At 31.9% G+C, this 17,486-nt stretch overlaps 2 protein-coding genes across 3 annotated transcripts in view; both read left to right on the forward strand.

The window, feature by feature from the left end:
* Positions 1-297: 297 nt before the first annotated feature.
* LOC119840668 (SRSF protein kinase 3) lies at positions 298-3,299 on the forward strand. Its single transcript, XM_038367365.1, has one exon. It carries the CDS (start codon positions 429-431, stop codon positions 2,238-2,240), a length of 1,812 nt encoding a protein of 603 aa, XP_038223293.1. The 5' UTR covers positions 298-428; the 3' UTR covers positions 2,241-3,299.
* A 1,955-nt stretch (positions 3,300-5,254) lies between these two features.
* Positions 5,255-17,486, forward strand: part of LOC119840806 (glycogen-binding subunit 76A) — a 39,745-nt gene continuing 27,513 nt past the window's right edge. The window contains exon 1 of one of the 2 annotated variants that reach the window (XM_038367561.1): positions 5,255-5,440. In XM_038367561.1, coding sequence (XP_038223489.1) covers positions 5,432-5,440 — 9 coding nt within the window. In that variant the 5' untranslated portion in view covers positions 5,255-5,431. Of the gene's footprint in view, positions 5,441-15,339; positions 15,477-17,486 lie in introns of those variants that run through there. The other variant, XM_038367560.1, reaches the window with a different exon arrangement.

Consider the following 17,486-nt stretch of genomic DNA (forward strand, 5'->3'; position numbering starts at 1 on the left):
GATATAATTGTAGAACACAGGTTTATTTTTACTTACTCTCAGTACGGTTACTAAATAAATACCTATGTAATATAATCCGTAATAATATTTCATTATTTTGTTATCAATAACTAAATTATATTTTTTATTAAATCCCTGCACATCGGCGAATCAGCCAGTATTCTAAATATATAATTACTTATTTAACATTAGTCAATTGACCCGTAAAAGTACCATTATATTTTCATCTAGAATATTAATTTATCACGATGAGTGAATAAATATTATCTGTTTATTTTTGGATATATAGTTATGGTAACATTAGAGATTTTCATGTTCGAACGCATTTTGTTCTGTCTGCAACCGGCCGCCATACTCAAACAAAAAGATTGAGATGAAAAGATAAATTCACTTAGATCGTACTGGTTGAAAGTGTTGTAATTAACTAAATGAGTTCTAAATCAGATGTAAATAGGAGAGTACTCGCCATTCAGGCGAAAAAGAAACGTCACAAATTAGGGAAGAAGAAAAATCGAGAGGAGGATCACGGCGCTGGTGTACAAGGAAACGGGGTGCGCAATCAAACTCAAAATCGCCTCGAGCCAACACACAGTTCTTCCAATGAAACGATCGAAGAGGATGATGACGAACAATATGCTAGTGATGATGAGGAACAGGAAGATAGTGCCGACTATTGTAAGGGTGGTTACCATCCTGTCAAAATCGGAGACTTATTCCTAAATCGCTACCACGTCACTAGGAAGTTGGGATGGGGTCATTTTTCAACGGTATGGCTCTGTTGGGATCTTGTCGATAAGCGGTTTGTCGCTCTGAAAGTAGTGAAGTCAGCGCCGCATTTTACAGAAACAGCTCTAGACGAAATTAAAATTCTTAAAGCTGTCCGCGACAGCGATCCTACTGATCCAAAAAGGAATAAAACTGTTCAATTATTAAATGATTTTAAAATTACAGGTGTTAATGGCACCCATGTATGTATGGTGTTTGAAGTTCTAGGTCATCATCTTTTGAAGTTGATATTAAAATCCAACTATAGAGGTATACCTCGAGAAAATGTTAAAACTATAATACGACAAGTTTTAGAAGGCTTGGATTATCTTCATACAAAGTGTAAGATAATTCACACTGATATTAAGCCAGAAAATGTCTTAGTATGTGTTGACGAATCCTATATTCGTAAATTAGCGGCCGAAGCAACAGAATTACATTCCTTGGGTCTCAGATTACCTCATTCTCTGATTAGTACGGCACCAAAGGAATTTCAAGAGCAAGTTGTAACAGGTAAAATGAGTAGAAATAAAAAGAAAAAGTTAAAGAAAAAGGCAAAACTCCAGTCTATGCTACTTAAAAAGCAAATGGAACAAATAGAAGAAATGGAGGAGCAGAAAAAGGTTACAAATAATAGCGAGTCAGCACCCATGTCTCAAGATAATGATGAATCACCCCAAACTCCAGAAGAAGTGAGTGTTGTAGATACTCGATCTGAAAATGATCCTACGGTAAATGGTTGCAATGACACACAAAGAGCCGATGAGGAGGCATTTGATACTGACGCAGATGCTGTACAAGTGAGAACTAAGCAGTACAGCTGTGGCGATGATGCAGCCACTCCAATGTCAGAAGGAGAAATGACTGATACACCACCTTCCTTCAATTCTCAAAATAAAAAGTCTGCGGACAAAAGACCTGATCCTGCATTTGATATTTGTGACGTTGAGGTAAAGATTGCAGATTTGGGAAATGCTTGCTGGGTTCACCGCCACTTCACAGAAGACATACAGACTCGGCAATATAGGTCATTAGAGGTTTTACTCAGTGCTGGCTACGGAACATCAGCTGACATTTGGAGTACTGCTTGTATGGCATTTGAATTAGCAACAGGAGATTATCTGTTTGAACCACATTCTGGAGAAGGATATAGCCGAGATGAAGATCATCTAGCTCATATAATTGAGTTATTAGGTGACATTCCTAAGAGGATTGCTGCTTCAGGGAAATATTCAAAGATATTCTTCAATAAAAAGGGTGAATTGAGAAATATAACTGGCTTGAAACCATGGGGCTTAGTATCTGTATTAACTGAAAAATATGAGTGGAGTCAGAGTGATGCAGAAGAATTTGCTGATTTCTTGAAACCTATGTTAGATTTTGATCCAAATCGGCGAGCCACTGCATATGAGTGCCTTCAGCACCCCTGGCTGAAGCTGGCCAAACCAGATCAAACTGAATCTGAAGATAATTGAAGCTGCTCTCTTTGATGTATGAGTGATTGTTAGCATTCATAAAATCAGTAGTGTCAACTTACTAAGTATTTCAATGTTTTATGTTTTAATCAAAAGTTTATTTATGGATTTGTTTGTGAATGGTTTCATTTGTACTTGTATTGTTAGCTGTCCTTGATTCCATAAATTATGTACAATATAAATGATGCTGATAAAGAGATATAGTATATTAAAGTAGCAATGTATATAATACACCTGCTGCTCAAATGTAGTGCATCATATTAGATGAGCATTATTGGCATTCAGATAACACCAATTACCAAAATTGTACAGATAGCTGTAGTAAAAATTGTGATGTATGATGATAGACAATATAGGTTTTATCACATTAACCTTTAGGAATTTATTAGTTGTCTTAGTAATGCACTAAAGCTGCTCCTAATGTGAGAAACCTTAAGATGTCAAGCATGTATACTGTAGCCATTCAGGTAGTAGATATTTCACATAGTTTAAGTTTGTCTTTTATCACTATCACAAAAATCTCATAATGTAAACTTTAGAAAGTAAGACAGTATTTGTAATACCACAATTCCGAGACTGCCTTTTTATATTTGATGAGTCGCTTAAATTTACAATGGTTGGAGATAATACAGAGGCAGTGTGATACAGTGACCTTAACCAGTTGATATAGTTATATTATTATTTAACATAGATCCCAATTTACATGACCATAATTTGTATTAATTATATCTGCAAATTTACATGAATAAAATTATAAAACGAGCTTGTTACTATGGATTTTTACTTTGTATCTGCATTAACCTAATTACACACTAAGACACTTCAGTTGGTTTTTTTGAATAAACTTTATGCTATTTAAGTTTGTGTATTACAAAAAATAGGTGGAGCAGGAAATAGGTTATATTGTTGTTTGCCTGTGGCCATATTATTGTATGTTGGTAACAATATTGTGTTATATGAGATGCTATGTTACGGTGGCATGAGCACATTTAATTTGAGATGTGCCATGAACAGCAATAGATACTTTGATAATTATTAAAATGACTTGACCTGCTCTATTTTATGTTTTTCATTCCATCGAGGATAATATTAATGTTAATAATGTTACTCTTACCCCATCCCTTAAATTTTGTAAAGTGCTTGTTTTTTCTCAAAGTGGATGTAGGTAAAATTAAATGAACAATCTATATACTAAGCATTTAATTTAAAATTTACTGGTTACATATTTACTGCGTTTTTAGTATGTGTGAGAATCCTAGCAATAGGTTTTATTTTAGTTAAATAGCACTAATGGGTTATTTTTTCTTTGTAACTTTGTATGCTCGTTAGTCATTTACCTTTATAGCTATTGATTCTGAAATGCGGCCCTTTCTAGGACATAGTGGGTTAGGATAGAACTCTGCAACGATCATTAACATAGCTGGAATGGATGCCCCTTTTTTCAATAGCCGAAAATTTTATTATATATGCTGATTAAGTTAGGTTTAAAATAAAAAAAATAAATAATTGGTCTAAAATACAAGGCTATCGTGAATTTTTCTACAATTTTAAACCTATGCTTATAGTATTATATTTTCTACCTACAAAATGTATGATTAGCAATTCAACACTGATTTCATTTGTATTTTATCATGGGCTTTGGATAACAATATCGATTTCGTTGTCGTTTTCCTATGCTATTTCATAAATGTAGCCTATAGATATATCTCTTTCAAAATTTTCGTTATTTTAAATTAATTTAACAATTTTAAGCAGGGTAAATGGAATAAATTATTTACTGATAAAGACATATGTTTGGCATATATTTATTTCATAGTGAGGGGTAAATTCATAAATTTTATGAACATTTTCTATTTGAAATCAATTTCTTAATATCTAATCATTCTGTCTTGGACTTCGTACTGAATGTGTTTTCACTACTATGAGCTAGATGGCGTTAGCTGTACCACATTTGAGACATACTGATGGTCTAATACCCCTTCCTAGACGTTTTTTGTCTGACGCCCACATTAGTGTAAATTAACAAATTATCTTTCAGTACCTAAATTATAACCTATCAGTACCAGTATTATGCATTCAGTACCTATATTATGCAGCTTTCTTATGGTGAAAGAATTTTTGAAATCGGTCCAGTCGTTAAAAAAAAGTAATTTACGATTTTTTTATGTCTAACACATTTTAGATATACAAATTAACATATAATTTTCGGTTGTTCAAATAAATATAAAGACACAATTTGCCATACCTTGTGTATAATAATACTAAAGACATTTGAAATCTACCGTCCCTCCCCAATCACTCAAACGCTCCCCAATTTTTACTGACCTGAGCCCATAAAATTAATTAACAATCAGTTAAACATTGTTTATGTTAGAGTTTGAATGGATCATGGGTACGCGGAGTATCGAGTGGTGGTTGGAAAATAATTAATTAACTTTCGTTTCTAAGCTCATATACTCAGTTTCGAACATGAACACATGTACGACTAAAGTTATAATAATAATAAAATAAATATATTTCTTATCAAATTACAAGATTTTTCTTAATTATATACATTTACAGTAATTGTGATAAGTGGCACCCGTTCTAGGCCGAGTTTAAAGAATTTGCCTGTGTGGACAGTTGTAAACCGTAATTAATGGGTACATTAAAAAAAATATTATTTTAAAATAACATATTATTTGTATAACATTAGTTTGTAGTAACTTTTTAATCAAGTGTTGAATTAATTGAGCGTTAGGTAATGGACGAAGTAGGACGAACGGCTGCTAAGACGGTCACTCACATTCGGACGAATACACAAAGTCGCAAACCCCCAAGTGTCGTTACATTTGCAAATGTTTTCCCTACATGAACCCAAACGTTCATATATTGATACGAATATTTGCACGCAAGTGAGTGCGTTAAGAAGGTTGTCAACTTGCCGAGACCCAGATGTGGCCGCGCCGATATCGCTAAAACCGGCACTGGTGGTGGATGTTGGCAGCTACTCTGACTGTTTTCAAGAGACACATGACGCATGCGCAGAAGCGCGGGCGACCTTCCTGCGTCCTTACCGCCAGTTGTCACGAAGCTTTTGCACCGCGCATGTAAATAAAAACTTACACTTTCACTTTCGTTACGTGCACGAAAGTAAATAGTGTTGTGATGTAAAAGAAGACACATTGTTGTGTTTCGTACTAAACAGGCGAATGAAAAAGGTGCGTAGTATAAATAGAGGTTCAAATTTAAGTCTATTTCAACGATACCATTTTTAAACCATTTTTTTTTGCTAAAAACTGAGGAATATAAAATTTATATTAATTTAATAATTTTGGCTGCTAAAGTATGTGTTAAATTTAAATTTACTCTATGTTACATAACATTTAGTTTTTTAAACATATGGCTGATTTATAATTTTACCTTATCGCTTTTGACCTTGACCTTTGACCTATGTCAACGTCCTCTATTGCTTGCATGTAGTACTCATTCATTCATGAAAATATGACTGCTGTTTATTAACTTACATATTTTTATTAATAATTATTATAAACAATTACTTAAGCATACAATAACACAACTTTATATTATTACGAATATGTGCCTGCATATTTATTATATAAATTATGCTATTTTTTTTAAGAATTAGCATTAAAGCGTTTTTATAAAGTTTCTTATTTATAATATATCGAAGGGTTTGGTAAATATCGTTGTTTTTTTAAAGAGTTTTTTTTAGCATTTTGTTAATTAAAATTTATTAATATTAATTAGCATAAATTGTATATATACCTAATTTCCTCGTGCTGACTATAAAAAAACTTTTATTTGACTCAACAAAGAATAGACAAACATCTATGTAGATCTTCGAAAAATCACAGTAACGTTCGAGGTATAGCTTCCTTACCCAGAAATCTATGTCAAGGTCGTATGAACTATGAATGACCCTGTTATAGTGCGCCAAATTTTATAATAGCTGATATAATCTATATCATAAAGTGGATAGGTCCGGTGTTCCATTATGACGTTCCTTATCTTATACCTTTAAACGAGCAATTCTTGTATATATATATATATATATAATTGGGATCTCGGAATCGGCTCCAACGATTTTCATGAAATTTAGTATACAGGGGGTTTCGGGGCGATAAATCGATCTAGCTAAGATTTTTTTTGAGAAAATGTCATATTCATGTTTTATTCGTGTTTTTTTTTTCCTGACATCTATTGGTGAATAATAATACTATTTGGCTTCGTAGATAGCTGGACAACTGAAATAATGTCATATTCGTGTTTTATTCGTGTTTTTTTTTCCTGACATCTATTGGTGAATAATAATACTATTTTGCTTCGTAGATAGCTGGACAACTGAAATAACACATAGGCACTTTTTATACCGATATTCCTACGGGATACGGTTACGCAGCACGCTTACGCGGTTTCAACCGCGGGTCACAGCTAGTGAGGAGTATAATTTTTACGCCTGTTTTTTTGGTCGAAATTTGCTGGTACGAAGATATCAGTTTTGTATACTATGAATGTTTCAACCCGTCTAATATGAATCAATCTAATATCTCTAATAGTCTGGAGACCAGTTTTATTTTATACATTATACATATTATAATACTATAGATATAGATATGTACTTTTAAATCCAATTGAAATTATCTCGGTTTAAATTGCAAGTGATCAATATAATAATTATTCTAACTTCTTCGTGACTTGCGTGACAGTGTAGATCTGTGTTTATTTTCATTATCTGTGCTTTTCCAAGAATTGTCGAGAAATACTAATCTAATTGATATTATATCAATTAACAGGTTACAAGTAACGGTTATTTTCTCTGCTGTTGAAATACCAATTTCGCTTTAAAAGTTATACAAAACATTTTTAGTAAATATATCGTAGAGTATAAAGTTTATTACATAATACTTGTTTTAAATCAGTCAGTGATTTTAAGCGTAATTTGTTGCAATTATGAAAAATGTAGAATGTTGGTATTTCTGATTAATTGAAAAAAAAAACGTAATTTGTTTCATCTAGTTTTCCTTTCATGTTATAAATCTTATTATAAGGTACAGTAGAACAGCAAGCAACAATGCACAAGAAAAGCAAAACTATTTTCATTCAACACAATCTTAATTTAAAGCCTATATTGTCAGAATCAATTACTGTAATTTGATACAAAGATAAGTTTATGCGGTATGCAAATGATCTCGCGTTGGCTCGAACCGTTTTCAAGAGGCTGTTTATCATACAAGGTATCTTTGCTCTACAATAATTACTTATAATGACTCATGAGATAATTTTGAGATAGTGCTAATAAAAAGTAATATGTGCAATTTCATGATGTAGCTTGAGGGGACTTGCAGACAAGCAGTTGCTTGAAAACCTTTTATGGAAACAGAATGGAATATAGCAAATGAATAGTTCAACCTATAAAACTCTCATTTTATCAGATTAGACTTTCAAATTAACGTAGTTTAGATATGGCATGATTACATAGGAAAGCATAAATATATATTATAATAGGTATACTATATAATTGATCACCTAACTAGCTACCTATTTTCAAACTTAATTTATTTTGTAACTTTTTTAACTGTCGTTAGATCCAAAGCTGATGAAATATTGTTATCACACTTGATATTTCATTTCTAACCTAGTGTAACATCATATATATTTATTTACTATCCCTTTTAGTAAAGTCTATTTCCAGCATTGAAGTTGTAGCCTCGCGAGATTGCCCATGGCATTCTACCAGGAGGCTATTCTAATTTAACGCTTATCTCTTCTACATCCTATAAAACTAAATTCGATCTGACATCTAGTTATTTATAGCTCCATGGGACTTATGGGCACTATAAATTGGAATCGTTTATAGAACGATTTTAACGTTGAAATTGTTAGTGTTGTTCGAGTAATTGGAATCTGTAACAAAATATAATAGCTTATTTTGTGCTTCTATAAGAAGTCTAGTTGAATGAATAAATGTTTGAGTTTGAGTTTGAGTTTGTAAAATGTCCGAGTTTAAATCTACTTAGGCATAAATAGAAAAATTTCATCGCAAGCTATTTGAATTTAATATATAGCAAGCTTAGATCCTAAATACTACATCAAAGTACCTACGAATTATAATTGGATGGTCAATAATACTTTTTGTTTGCTGTTTGTTCATTATGCCCAAAGTTGTTATTGTTTCCTTTCCATTTATAACAGAAAAAAATAAAAGGATTTTTTTTTATTTAGTCGTAGTTATAGGTGATCTGACATAACATTTGCGTATTTAAAAGGTTTATTAATTCGCACGTGACGCGCGCAGCTGAGATACAGGCTTACATCAATAAATAATGTTTTATTAGCGGTTGGTAACAGATTCAAGTGAGATTTATGCCGTCATAAACTATTACTCGTTCCAATATATTTTTTGTGTTATAGGTAATATAGATAACAATATTGCCTAAAACTATGGACGTTGGAAAAGCTTTTGGCAATTAGGCAACTGCAGCCAAGTTTTGTGTTAAGTCCTTGCGGGTTTCGGAAGTGTGCTATAGATTAGGCCTATAGTAACAAATAAGAAATAATAAACAAAAAAAAATTAAAGAAATCGAAACATGAAAATTTGGTCGTTAATTTTAGTATAATTTTATGCTTTGTTTTTTTTTGACTCTCTAAACTCCAAACTCATAATCACTGGTTCTTGAGTGCTATGTACATACTCCTGTTTATAAAAATATAATTACAAAAAATAATTATCATACGAAAATGAACGAATAACGCTTTAAGTTACTATTAAATGTGAATTAAACGAAATCTCAAAGGTAATTTTATTTCCATAATTTCGCAATTTCGTTCCTTTACTGTTTATAAAACTAAGATCTCTTTTACCTAATTATGTTATCAAAAATGTGCTTAAAGTATATATTAAACAATTCCAAGAAGCTAAAACTTTTATTTTATCGCGTAATTTATTATGTTGCACTTTATGTCAATGCTTAGATACGACTAGTATTTTAGTATTATATCTCGAGGTCTTTGTCTTTTAAATGAGCAGAACTGTTCAATATCACACGCATGTCTAGACAGAGACAGAATATCTTTCATTCATCAAACATACCTAAGTGTGCTTATTACAGCTCTAATCTAAGTGATAGTCATCAGAACTCATTTTATATGTAATCCAAACGCTATGAATAGAAAACTTCATCATTTGGGAGAAAATCTCTTTTTAATAAAGGTGAAAGGCGCGTCTGTCCGTCTGTCTCTCAATGATATGTTATTGTCTTCTAAATTTTTTTATAGCACCATTGTCAAAAATAAAACTTAACTAAAATAAATAATGAGATGTAAAAATCAATCGGAAAACACGTCTTAGTAAATAAACATCAAAATTCATTTATTTTACAAAGTAAAAAAGATTTGAGTCTGTCAAAGACTTTCAATCGGAATAAAGGTTTATCCTCATATCACCTGCCCTTTTATATGTGCGCCGAAATTAATTTTATAGTACGTGCCTTCGGAAGTCTCATCCTGGCACGAATAACACACGGCGCATGCCAAAAATGTCGCCTGATCTGGTCATACATTTCAACTATACCTATTAATATGAGCCAAAAAGATGCTATTTACAAACACATAGGTGTGACCATATGCACATGTTCCTATAATATGTTATATATTAAACTTCAAACCTATGTGGCTACATATGATTAAAATTTCATTCATTACGTCAGCCCAAACGTTGAAACAGTATTTATAGGGGCAATTAAAGAGCTACGTTATTAATCATTTGAATTGAATCAAGATATTGATGAAGAGTGCCAAAATACATATAGACTAATGGAAAAGTTACGGATGAGAGTCAAAGACAAGCTGTCTGCATTCCCAATAGATGAGATTTGTAACCCATTTTTATGTAAATGATCTAAAATAAAATAGGAAAAAAGAGAAAAGAAATGAGGCATGCATTTTTATACAAAGAATTACGATTTAAATGAAAGAGACCGATATCAATTAACGCAAATATGAATTATTGATATGTGAATATAAACAATTTAATCACAAATAAACAAGCTCACAATGGGTTAACTTGATCAAATAAGAATTTAAACCTACGTACTAAATAGTATTATATTATCTGCGCTTAGTAATATAAAACTGTTGTTAAAAATTTATTATTATCATTAGCGACAATACTTTAAAAATAGGGATTTCAGGAATATTCATTAATTTATATTTTTTTTATTTCAAAGCAGCTTAAACTATTCTTCACAACATATTGTTAATGTCTTTTGTTCATTAGACGAATAGTACCAAAGTCCTTGTGATTGTTGTCTAAGGTCTGATAACACTGAACAAACAGAAGTGCGTGTACACTTTAGATAATTGAGTGAATGTTTATCCTGAGCAGCCAAGTCGACGTCATGGCTAAAGACGGAATAATAACCGAACAATTATTATAGCACTTTAAATTAGCTTCACTGAGTTACGAAATTAAGGTCGTCACATGTTTGAGGTAAATAATAATGTTGATCAGACTTATTTCAGCGGCTGCATGGTCACTAATTATAAAACAAAACAAAAAGAATGTCTGACTTACTGACTTATCGTTGAAAATAATATATGTATTAATTGCAAATTACAATTACTGAAAGCCGGACAAAACAACTTTTACTTTTATAATATAACAACGGATAAATAGCTCATACCAAAAATTTACTCCTAAGATAACCTTCGAAAATAGATAAAGTAGAAATACCCTCTTAGTTTGATATATCTCTCTATATTTGAATAGATTTCTCCATTGAATCATTAAAAGATTTCCTATAAATTGTTATGGCGTATATATGAATAAACAATTTATTTAGGTCTGTAAGAAATAAGACACTCGCATGCATGTGTAAGTAACGCGCGGGGGTGTGGTTGACCGCATGTCTCGGTTTTGATTGCACATGTGCCTAGAACACAAACACTAAATCTCCTGCATTTTAAACTATCTTAGATTTCGGACTTTCTCCTTCAACTGTCAATTGCTCTGAATCTACGAATAACAAATACTATTCGTAGCTCTGAATATATAACTCGCGTATATGTAGTTCAGTAAAATAAGGTTCATAACTTTGGCACTTAACTTTGTATATTTGATGCGAATATCATTGTTGTTGATGTAATTACTTTATATTTTTATAATATTACATTTGTCATAATCATACAATTTTGTACCCGCCACTTCATAAGACTAAGATAAGATATAAAATTTTGTTATGTAAAAATGTGAAATGTTTACTGAAAGCTTGTTGAAATATAAATTTGAAAAACTTGTTCGCTGGTATAGGTAGATGTAACTTCCAATCAACCCAAGAATATGGGGGAGGATTAACATTTAATTCATTTTTAAATATTTGTGCTAGAAATTACGTAACTGCCGTGTCAAGGCAATCCTCGAACTGTATTGTCGGAGGATAGAACCAATATCTATCGTTGTGATTTTAATACTCATAGGCACTATTTCAAGGAAGCGTTAGTTGTACACGAATAAATATTATGAAACAAAATACCCAGCTGCTAACATTTAGTTATAATTTATTTTGTATGGCAATTTCGGCGCCCTTATGTTAATTAATGTAGCTTATTTCAATGTCATAATTCTGATGGTTATTAATAAAGTTACACCTCATATGTAAATCCAATCAGCACATTGGGTTGTAGGGCGAGCAAAAAAAGTGGACATACATGTCACAGTCATGTACATAAAAATATATCCTACTTCCTACTAATATTACTAGCTGTGACCCGCGGTTGAAACCGCGTAAGTCCGTATCCCGTAGGAATATCGGTATAAAAAGTGCCTGTGTTATTTCAGTTGTCCAGCTATTTACGAAGCGAATAGTATTATTATTCACCAAAAGATGTCAGGAAAAAAAAAACACGAATAAAACACGAATATGACATTATTTCAGTTGCCCAGCTGTCTACGAAGCAAAATAGTATTACTATTCACCAATAGATGTCAGGGAAAAAAAAACACGAATAAAACACGAATATGACATTTTCTAAAAAAAATTCCTAGCTAGATCGATTTATCGCCCTCGAAAACCCCTATATACTAAATTTCATGAAAATCGTTGGAGCCGATTCCGAGATCCCAATTATATATATATATATATATATATATACAAGAATTGCTCGTTTAAAGGTATAAGATAAATGAGAAAGTTTGTAAGGATGTGTGTGCGTTTGTTGCTCTTTCACGCAAAAAACTACTGAACCGATTGCAATGAAATTTGGAACGTAGACAGCTGTACAACTGGAATAACATATAGGCAATTTTATCCCGATATTCCTACAGGATACAGACTTACGCGGGTGAAACCGCGGGGCGCAGCTAGTACTTTATATATAATACATCATACGCTAGAATAATATTCCTCAACCCTCCTTTGGTCAGTCGGGTAAAATGGAAGATTGTAGGTAGGCTAAAAAAGCTGTTTTTTGTTTGCTTAACAATTGAGTTTTAAGTTGTTTGTGTGGTGCTGTGCCAACAGTTAAATCGGACGAGAGTAAATTTCAAAAGCAAATTTTACATACGCTCGTAAAGTAAATTATCGGCGAATTCTTGAAACCGCTGCAGCGCACTTAGTTATTACCAACTAAAAGTATGAAGAATATAAAAGCGCTGGATGTTTGCTTAATTATTGATGAAGCTAGTCATTACATAGTACGTGCTATTGTGAGAAAAGTATACATTAATTGATGGATTAATTAACACTTTGAAGTCATATTTGTTGTCATATGGAAAACGTTAAACACGGCAGAACTTTTCTCATCAGTTCTATAATATTTATATTCTAAAATTTAAATATGTATTTGTAAAAAATACTTGTAGTAAAGAAAATACGTGCTTAGATGCTAGCATGTATAATGTAAAGTTTCGATGCTATTTTCTTATACTGAATACTCGATGTCATTTTTCTCCTTTATGTAGGTAAAAATAAATTTGAAATCCGCAAAAAGGTAAACATCTCCCAAAACATGCATCTAAGGCAAAAGGTTCTTCTAAAACCATGCACAACGCCGGTTTTCCATTGTGCATTTTTTCTATGATAAATAATACTCCAAGAAGTGAATTTAATAACAACAAGAATAATATTATTACTATGCACATAGCTACGAGTGTTAGCGCGATACAACGTTTGTTTAGTCTACATTTGTTTTGCAATGAAGTGTTGATTTTGTGACTTGTCGACAAAGTGATTGCATACGCATTACTTTAGAGAGTATTTTTCTAAGTACATAGTTCAATTAAATTAGCTAAAGAATTGCGTGACATTTGAATATAATAAAGTTAGTATCTTAATGGGGCTTTTACAGTGCTTAAGCACAAGTTTATATATCTTACCAATTGGAAGCAGAACAGATATTTTTTTTAATTTTACCACGTGTCAATCGTAGGCGTTTTGAATACTTGTTGAACTGTGTGCTTAGGCTTCGTATATTGGAACTGGTACGCAGTAGTTTGGTGAAATGGACCGGTTATTGTGGAGTCTGTGTAGTTGTAGTGGTTGCTGTGGGTTGTTTATGAGACAGGCACCTAATGTCTATGTGGAATTTGGTACAATTTGCAATTTCTTATTTTTATTAATCAGGTTTAGGTGAAAGAATATAACTATTTAGGTGCAAACAATAAGTAGGGACATTTGTTAGTTAACTGCATAGTTCACGTTTGTTTTGGCATTATAAATTTGCATTAACAGATATGTTTAAAATAAAGCAAGCAAGAGTACAATAAAGTTTAATACGCCTCGGAAGAATTTAGCGAAAAATGTTCAAACGCTACGCCGCGCTTTGACTATAAAATTTTCGTAAACGGCTGTGTTTACATAAAACAAAAATAGCGGTGTCAGTGATGTAAGTGCAAGCTGCATTTAGCGGCATATTTTATATCTCGTGTGCCAATTTTTCGCACCAAGCCGCCCGCCCACCGCGGCCCCGTTCTCCGCTGTTCCCACTATTTATAGATAAATGTGACATTGTTTTATTCGTTCAGAGAATCGTACCAGTAAATTTCCATGCGAAAACCGTTAACCTCCGAGTGATAAGAGGAGAAAGTGCAGGATCGTGCCGTACCGTATATTGAATAGCGAGATAATTGTTACGCTTTTAACTAAATTGGTTCGTCTAGTTGTTGTCTACTGTTTTAGAGAGATCCGTTCTGCATACTAATTATCAAATGAGAAATGTAATTTGATTAGATAATGGAAAAGAACCGTTACCCGCTTAAATCCGAACGCGGAGTGGATCATAGATACAGTATAATTATCAAAATGAAGGCTGTGTCAAAGGTTACTTAATATTTCATATATTATGTTATCTGTGATTTTAAAAAGAAACGGGTCAATGTTCTTTTAAATAAGATTAAACAAATTATTGAATGAGTTGCCAATTGACATTATCATATCATGTACAATTCCTATTTTCATAGGTTTAATAATAATGTATAAAGACGATTATGTATAAAAATTCATGATGTTTTTGCATGGTATATTTAGGGTAAGTTTCCGGCGAAAAAACTTCTCAAAGAGGAACAGCCCGACTGTACAGACTGAACCGACGATTTTGAGTCGTTGCCAGTCAAACCTAAAGGTCGTAGATAAAATATAGATACTGCCTCCAAACTACGAAGTATCAAAAGTATTGACTTTCTATATATGTGCCGATCTACAATCTACTTGGTTGGCACCAGCTTCATATAAATGTGTGGGTAGCGCTTATAATAATTGTATTGATTTATATTTCTCTTTAGAGGAGTTTTCAAGTCGTTTAAATTTGTTATTATTTATTTTGTATTGTTAGTTCTCTTGCAACAATGAAATCAATTTGTCATATGCTACAAATTAGCGGCGTAAACAAACGTTGCATAAGGTTATAAGCGAGAGTGAACCAGGATCACGCTCAAGTTAACCTAAGACTAATTAATTATATTGCGGGGCTAATAATGTACCTCTATGAGTAAATAACGATAGTAGTGATATAGAAATTTGCGTTCAAAAGTCAGTATCAAAGGGGACAGCTCAAACGCATCTTGTGTACTTTCTCAGTGGACCTGAACGAACCCTCCGTTCCTCAGTCAGAGCCATTCTAGTTCGGAGCGTCCTGCCGCGCAATCAACTGCCGTGTTACAAATTTGATAAAGCATTGTTTTTGTTTACTAATCCAGTGACAACGTGGTCTGATTGTGTTTGTCATGACATGGACTTGCGGGTAAGAGGTTTTAATTATTTGCATACGTTGAGTTATCTGAGCGAGTCTTTAAATTGAGTTAGGACATAAAAAAATGGGTCTTTAAAAATAATAAATATTTTTTTGGTTGTTTCATTATGAGATTAGCTTCAAAAATAATTACTTGATTAATGTGTTTTTTCAATAATATATTGCCTCCAGAAACATGTCCATTAAGGATCTTCATTGTAAACATAAATATCATTAGATGACGTATTTCGTTCTGGATAATTCTATAAGAAATGTAAAATTTCAATAGGTTATCAAGCAAATGTTTTCTCAACCTTATGAAGTCACGTTTTCCCAACTCATGGGATATATATACCAGTTTACGTGATGATATTAATTGATATGAATGAAATTTTATGACAGCTTATAGCATGGATTTTTCAATCAAATTACACCGTTTAATATTCTATAAATAATATCGTAAATGTACTATCACTTCTATTAAATAATTAATGTTGTAAATATAAGTTATCAATGTCACGTGTACTGGAAAAATAAACAGACATTTATTTATTACCAGCCAAAAGACAATAATGATATTATTGTTATAACAGTTTAACTTTAAACAATTTCAACCTTTTATTTTTTAACTCGAGTTTTTCCGATTGTATTGCACAATGATAATGAATGTTTTGTGTTTATTATTTTAAAAATAACATAATTTAGCAACCCTGGTCGGTTTACAATTTTCCATATGTTCTGATTACCTTATGTGTTAGTAAACGTGAATATTTATTAAAAAGTGTCAAAACAATACACGGGACATGACCTGAAAATGGCGAAAGGATTAATTTTAAACGTAATGCAGAAAAATTGAATTAAATTTTGTATTGTCTATTCATACAGGCTTTCCAAAAAAAAAAAGATTTGCCCGTCTAAGTATATTGTGCTATAACACTAGTAAAATATAAAACATGTATTATTATACATTTACAATTACTGTTTGTAGCGCATCAATTCTCGGTACTAAAGATGTAAAGAAAATCACATGGCTGCAGTAAACAGGTCTCAATTGTGGTACCTACTTATGTGAGATAGAACTAAATTGTAGACCACTTATAGTAAAGATATAATGACGGTTTTGCCACGTCAGTTTGTGCGTTTTTTTATATTTATAAAAGCAAACATCGTAGAGAGGTAATGCTTGAAAGTATTGTTTAAATAATTAATAGCAGAAAATACTTAATTTATTACGTAGGTTTTTTTTCTTTCGATAAATACATTTTAGTTTGCTCATTAGGAGAAAGTAATTTAGTTAAGTACATATTATTATGCATATATACGTCAGATTGTTTTTCACGCTTCTTTCACGTTAAATTTTCTATTCTTTAGATCAACATAAGAAGCACGAGTAGACAATATGATAGTGATAGGCTGGTAGTGTTAAGAGCTACATGCAAGTATGTGTTTATCATTCTCACAGAGCTAATTCATATGATCTAATTCCATTTGACCTATGTTTTTATCATCTATTACCCTATAATAAATGCTCTCAAGAGCATATCCTACGATATAGTTTACGCTAGCCATAACTGTGAATATACAACTAATAGTATTACCATATCATCAGTAATTAATTTAAATAATTTCGTCTTATTAAAAATTTGCACCTTCAATTGTTTTTTTGTAAGAAAGCTGACAGAAGTGAAGTGGGAAATCTTTTAGGTTATTTTCCAATGCTACTTGAAAATAATTGCTTTCACGTTTGGGTTGTATGAATATTATCCAATATTTTATTTTGATTTAAATAAAATTTTAATTCATACTTGTTTCTTTTAATATAAATTTTGTATTTGTCAATGTGGTTATTTACATATTTTTTATGTCATACTTAATACCACAGATAACATATAATGCTATATGGACATAATACTGTTGTTTGCGATTAAGAATACTTTACGACTCGAGTGAATTTTCGGCTTTTGAAGTAATTTCACGCTTTACATGTTTTGTGACAACTAGAAATATGTAATATTATTCATT

Source organism: Zerene cesonia, chromosome 7, assembly GCF_012273895.1.
Source record: "Zerene cesonia ecotype Mississippi chromosome 7, Zerene_cesonia_1.1, whole genome shotgun sequence".
Lineage (NCBI taxonomy): Eukaryota > Metazoa > Arthropoda > Insecta > Lepidoptera > Pieridae > Zerene > Zerene cesonia.

Coding starts and splice junctions, on each gene's coding strand:
- LOC119840668 (XM_038367365.1), top strand. CDS start 429: ATGAGTTCTAAATCAGATGTAAATAGGAGAGTACTCGCCATTCAGGCG.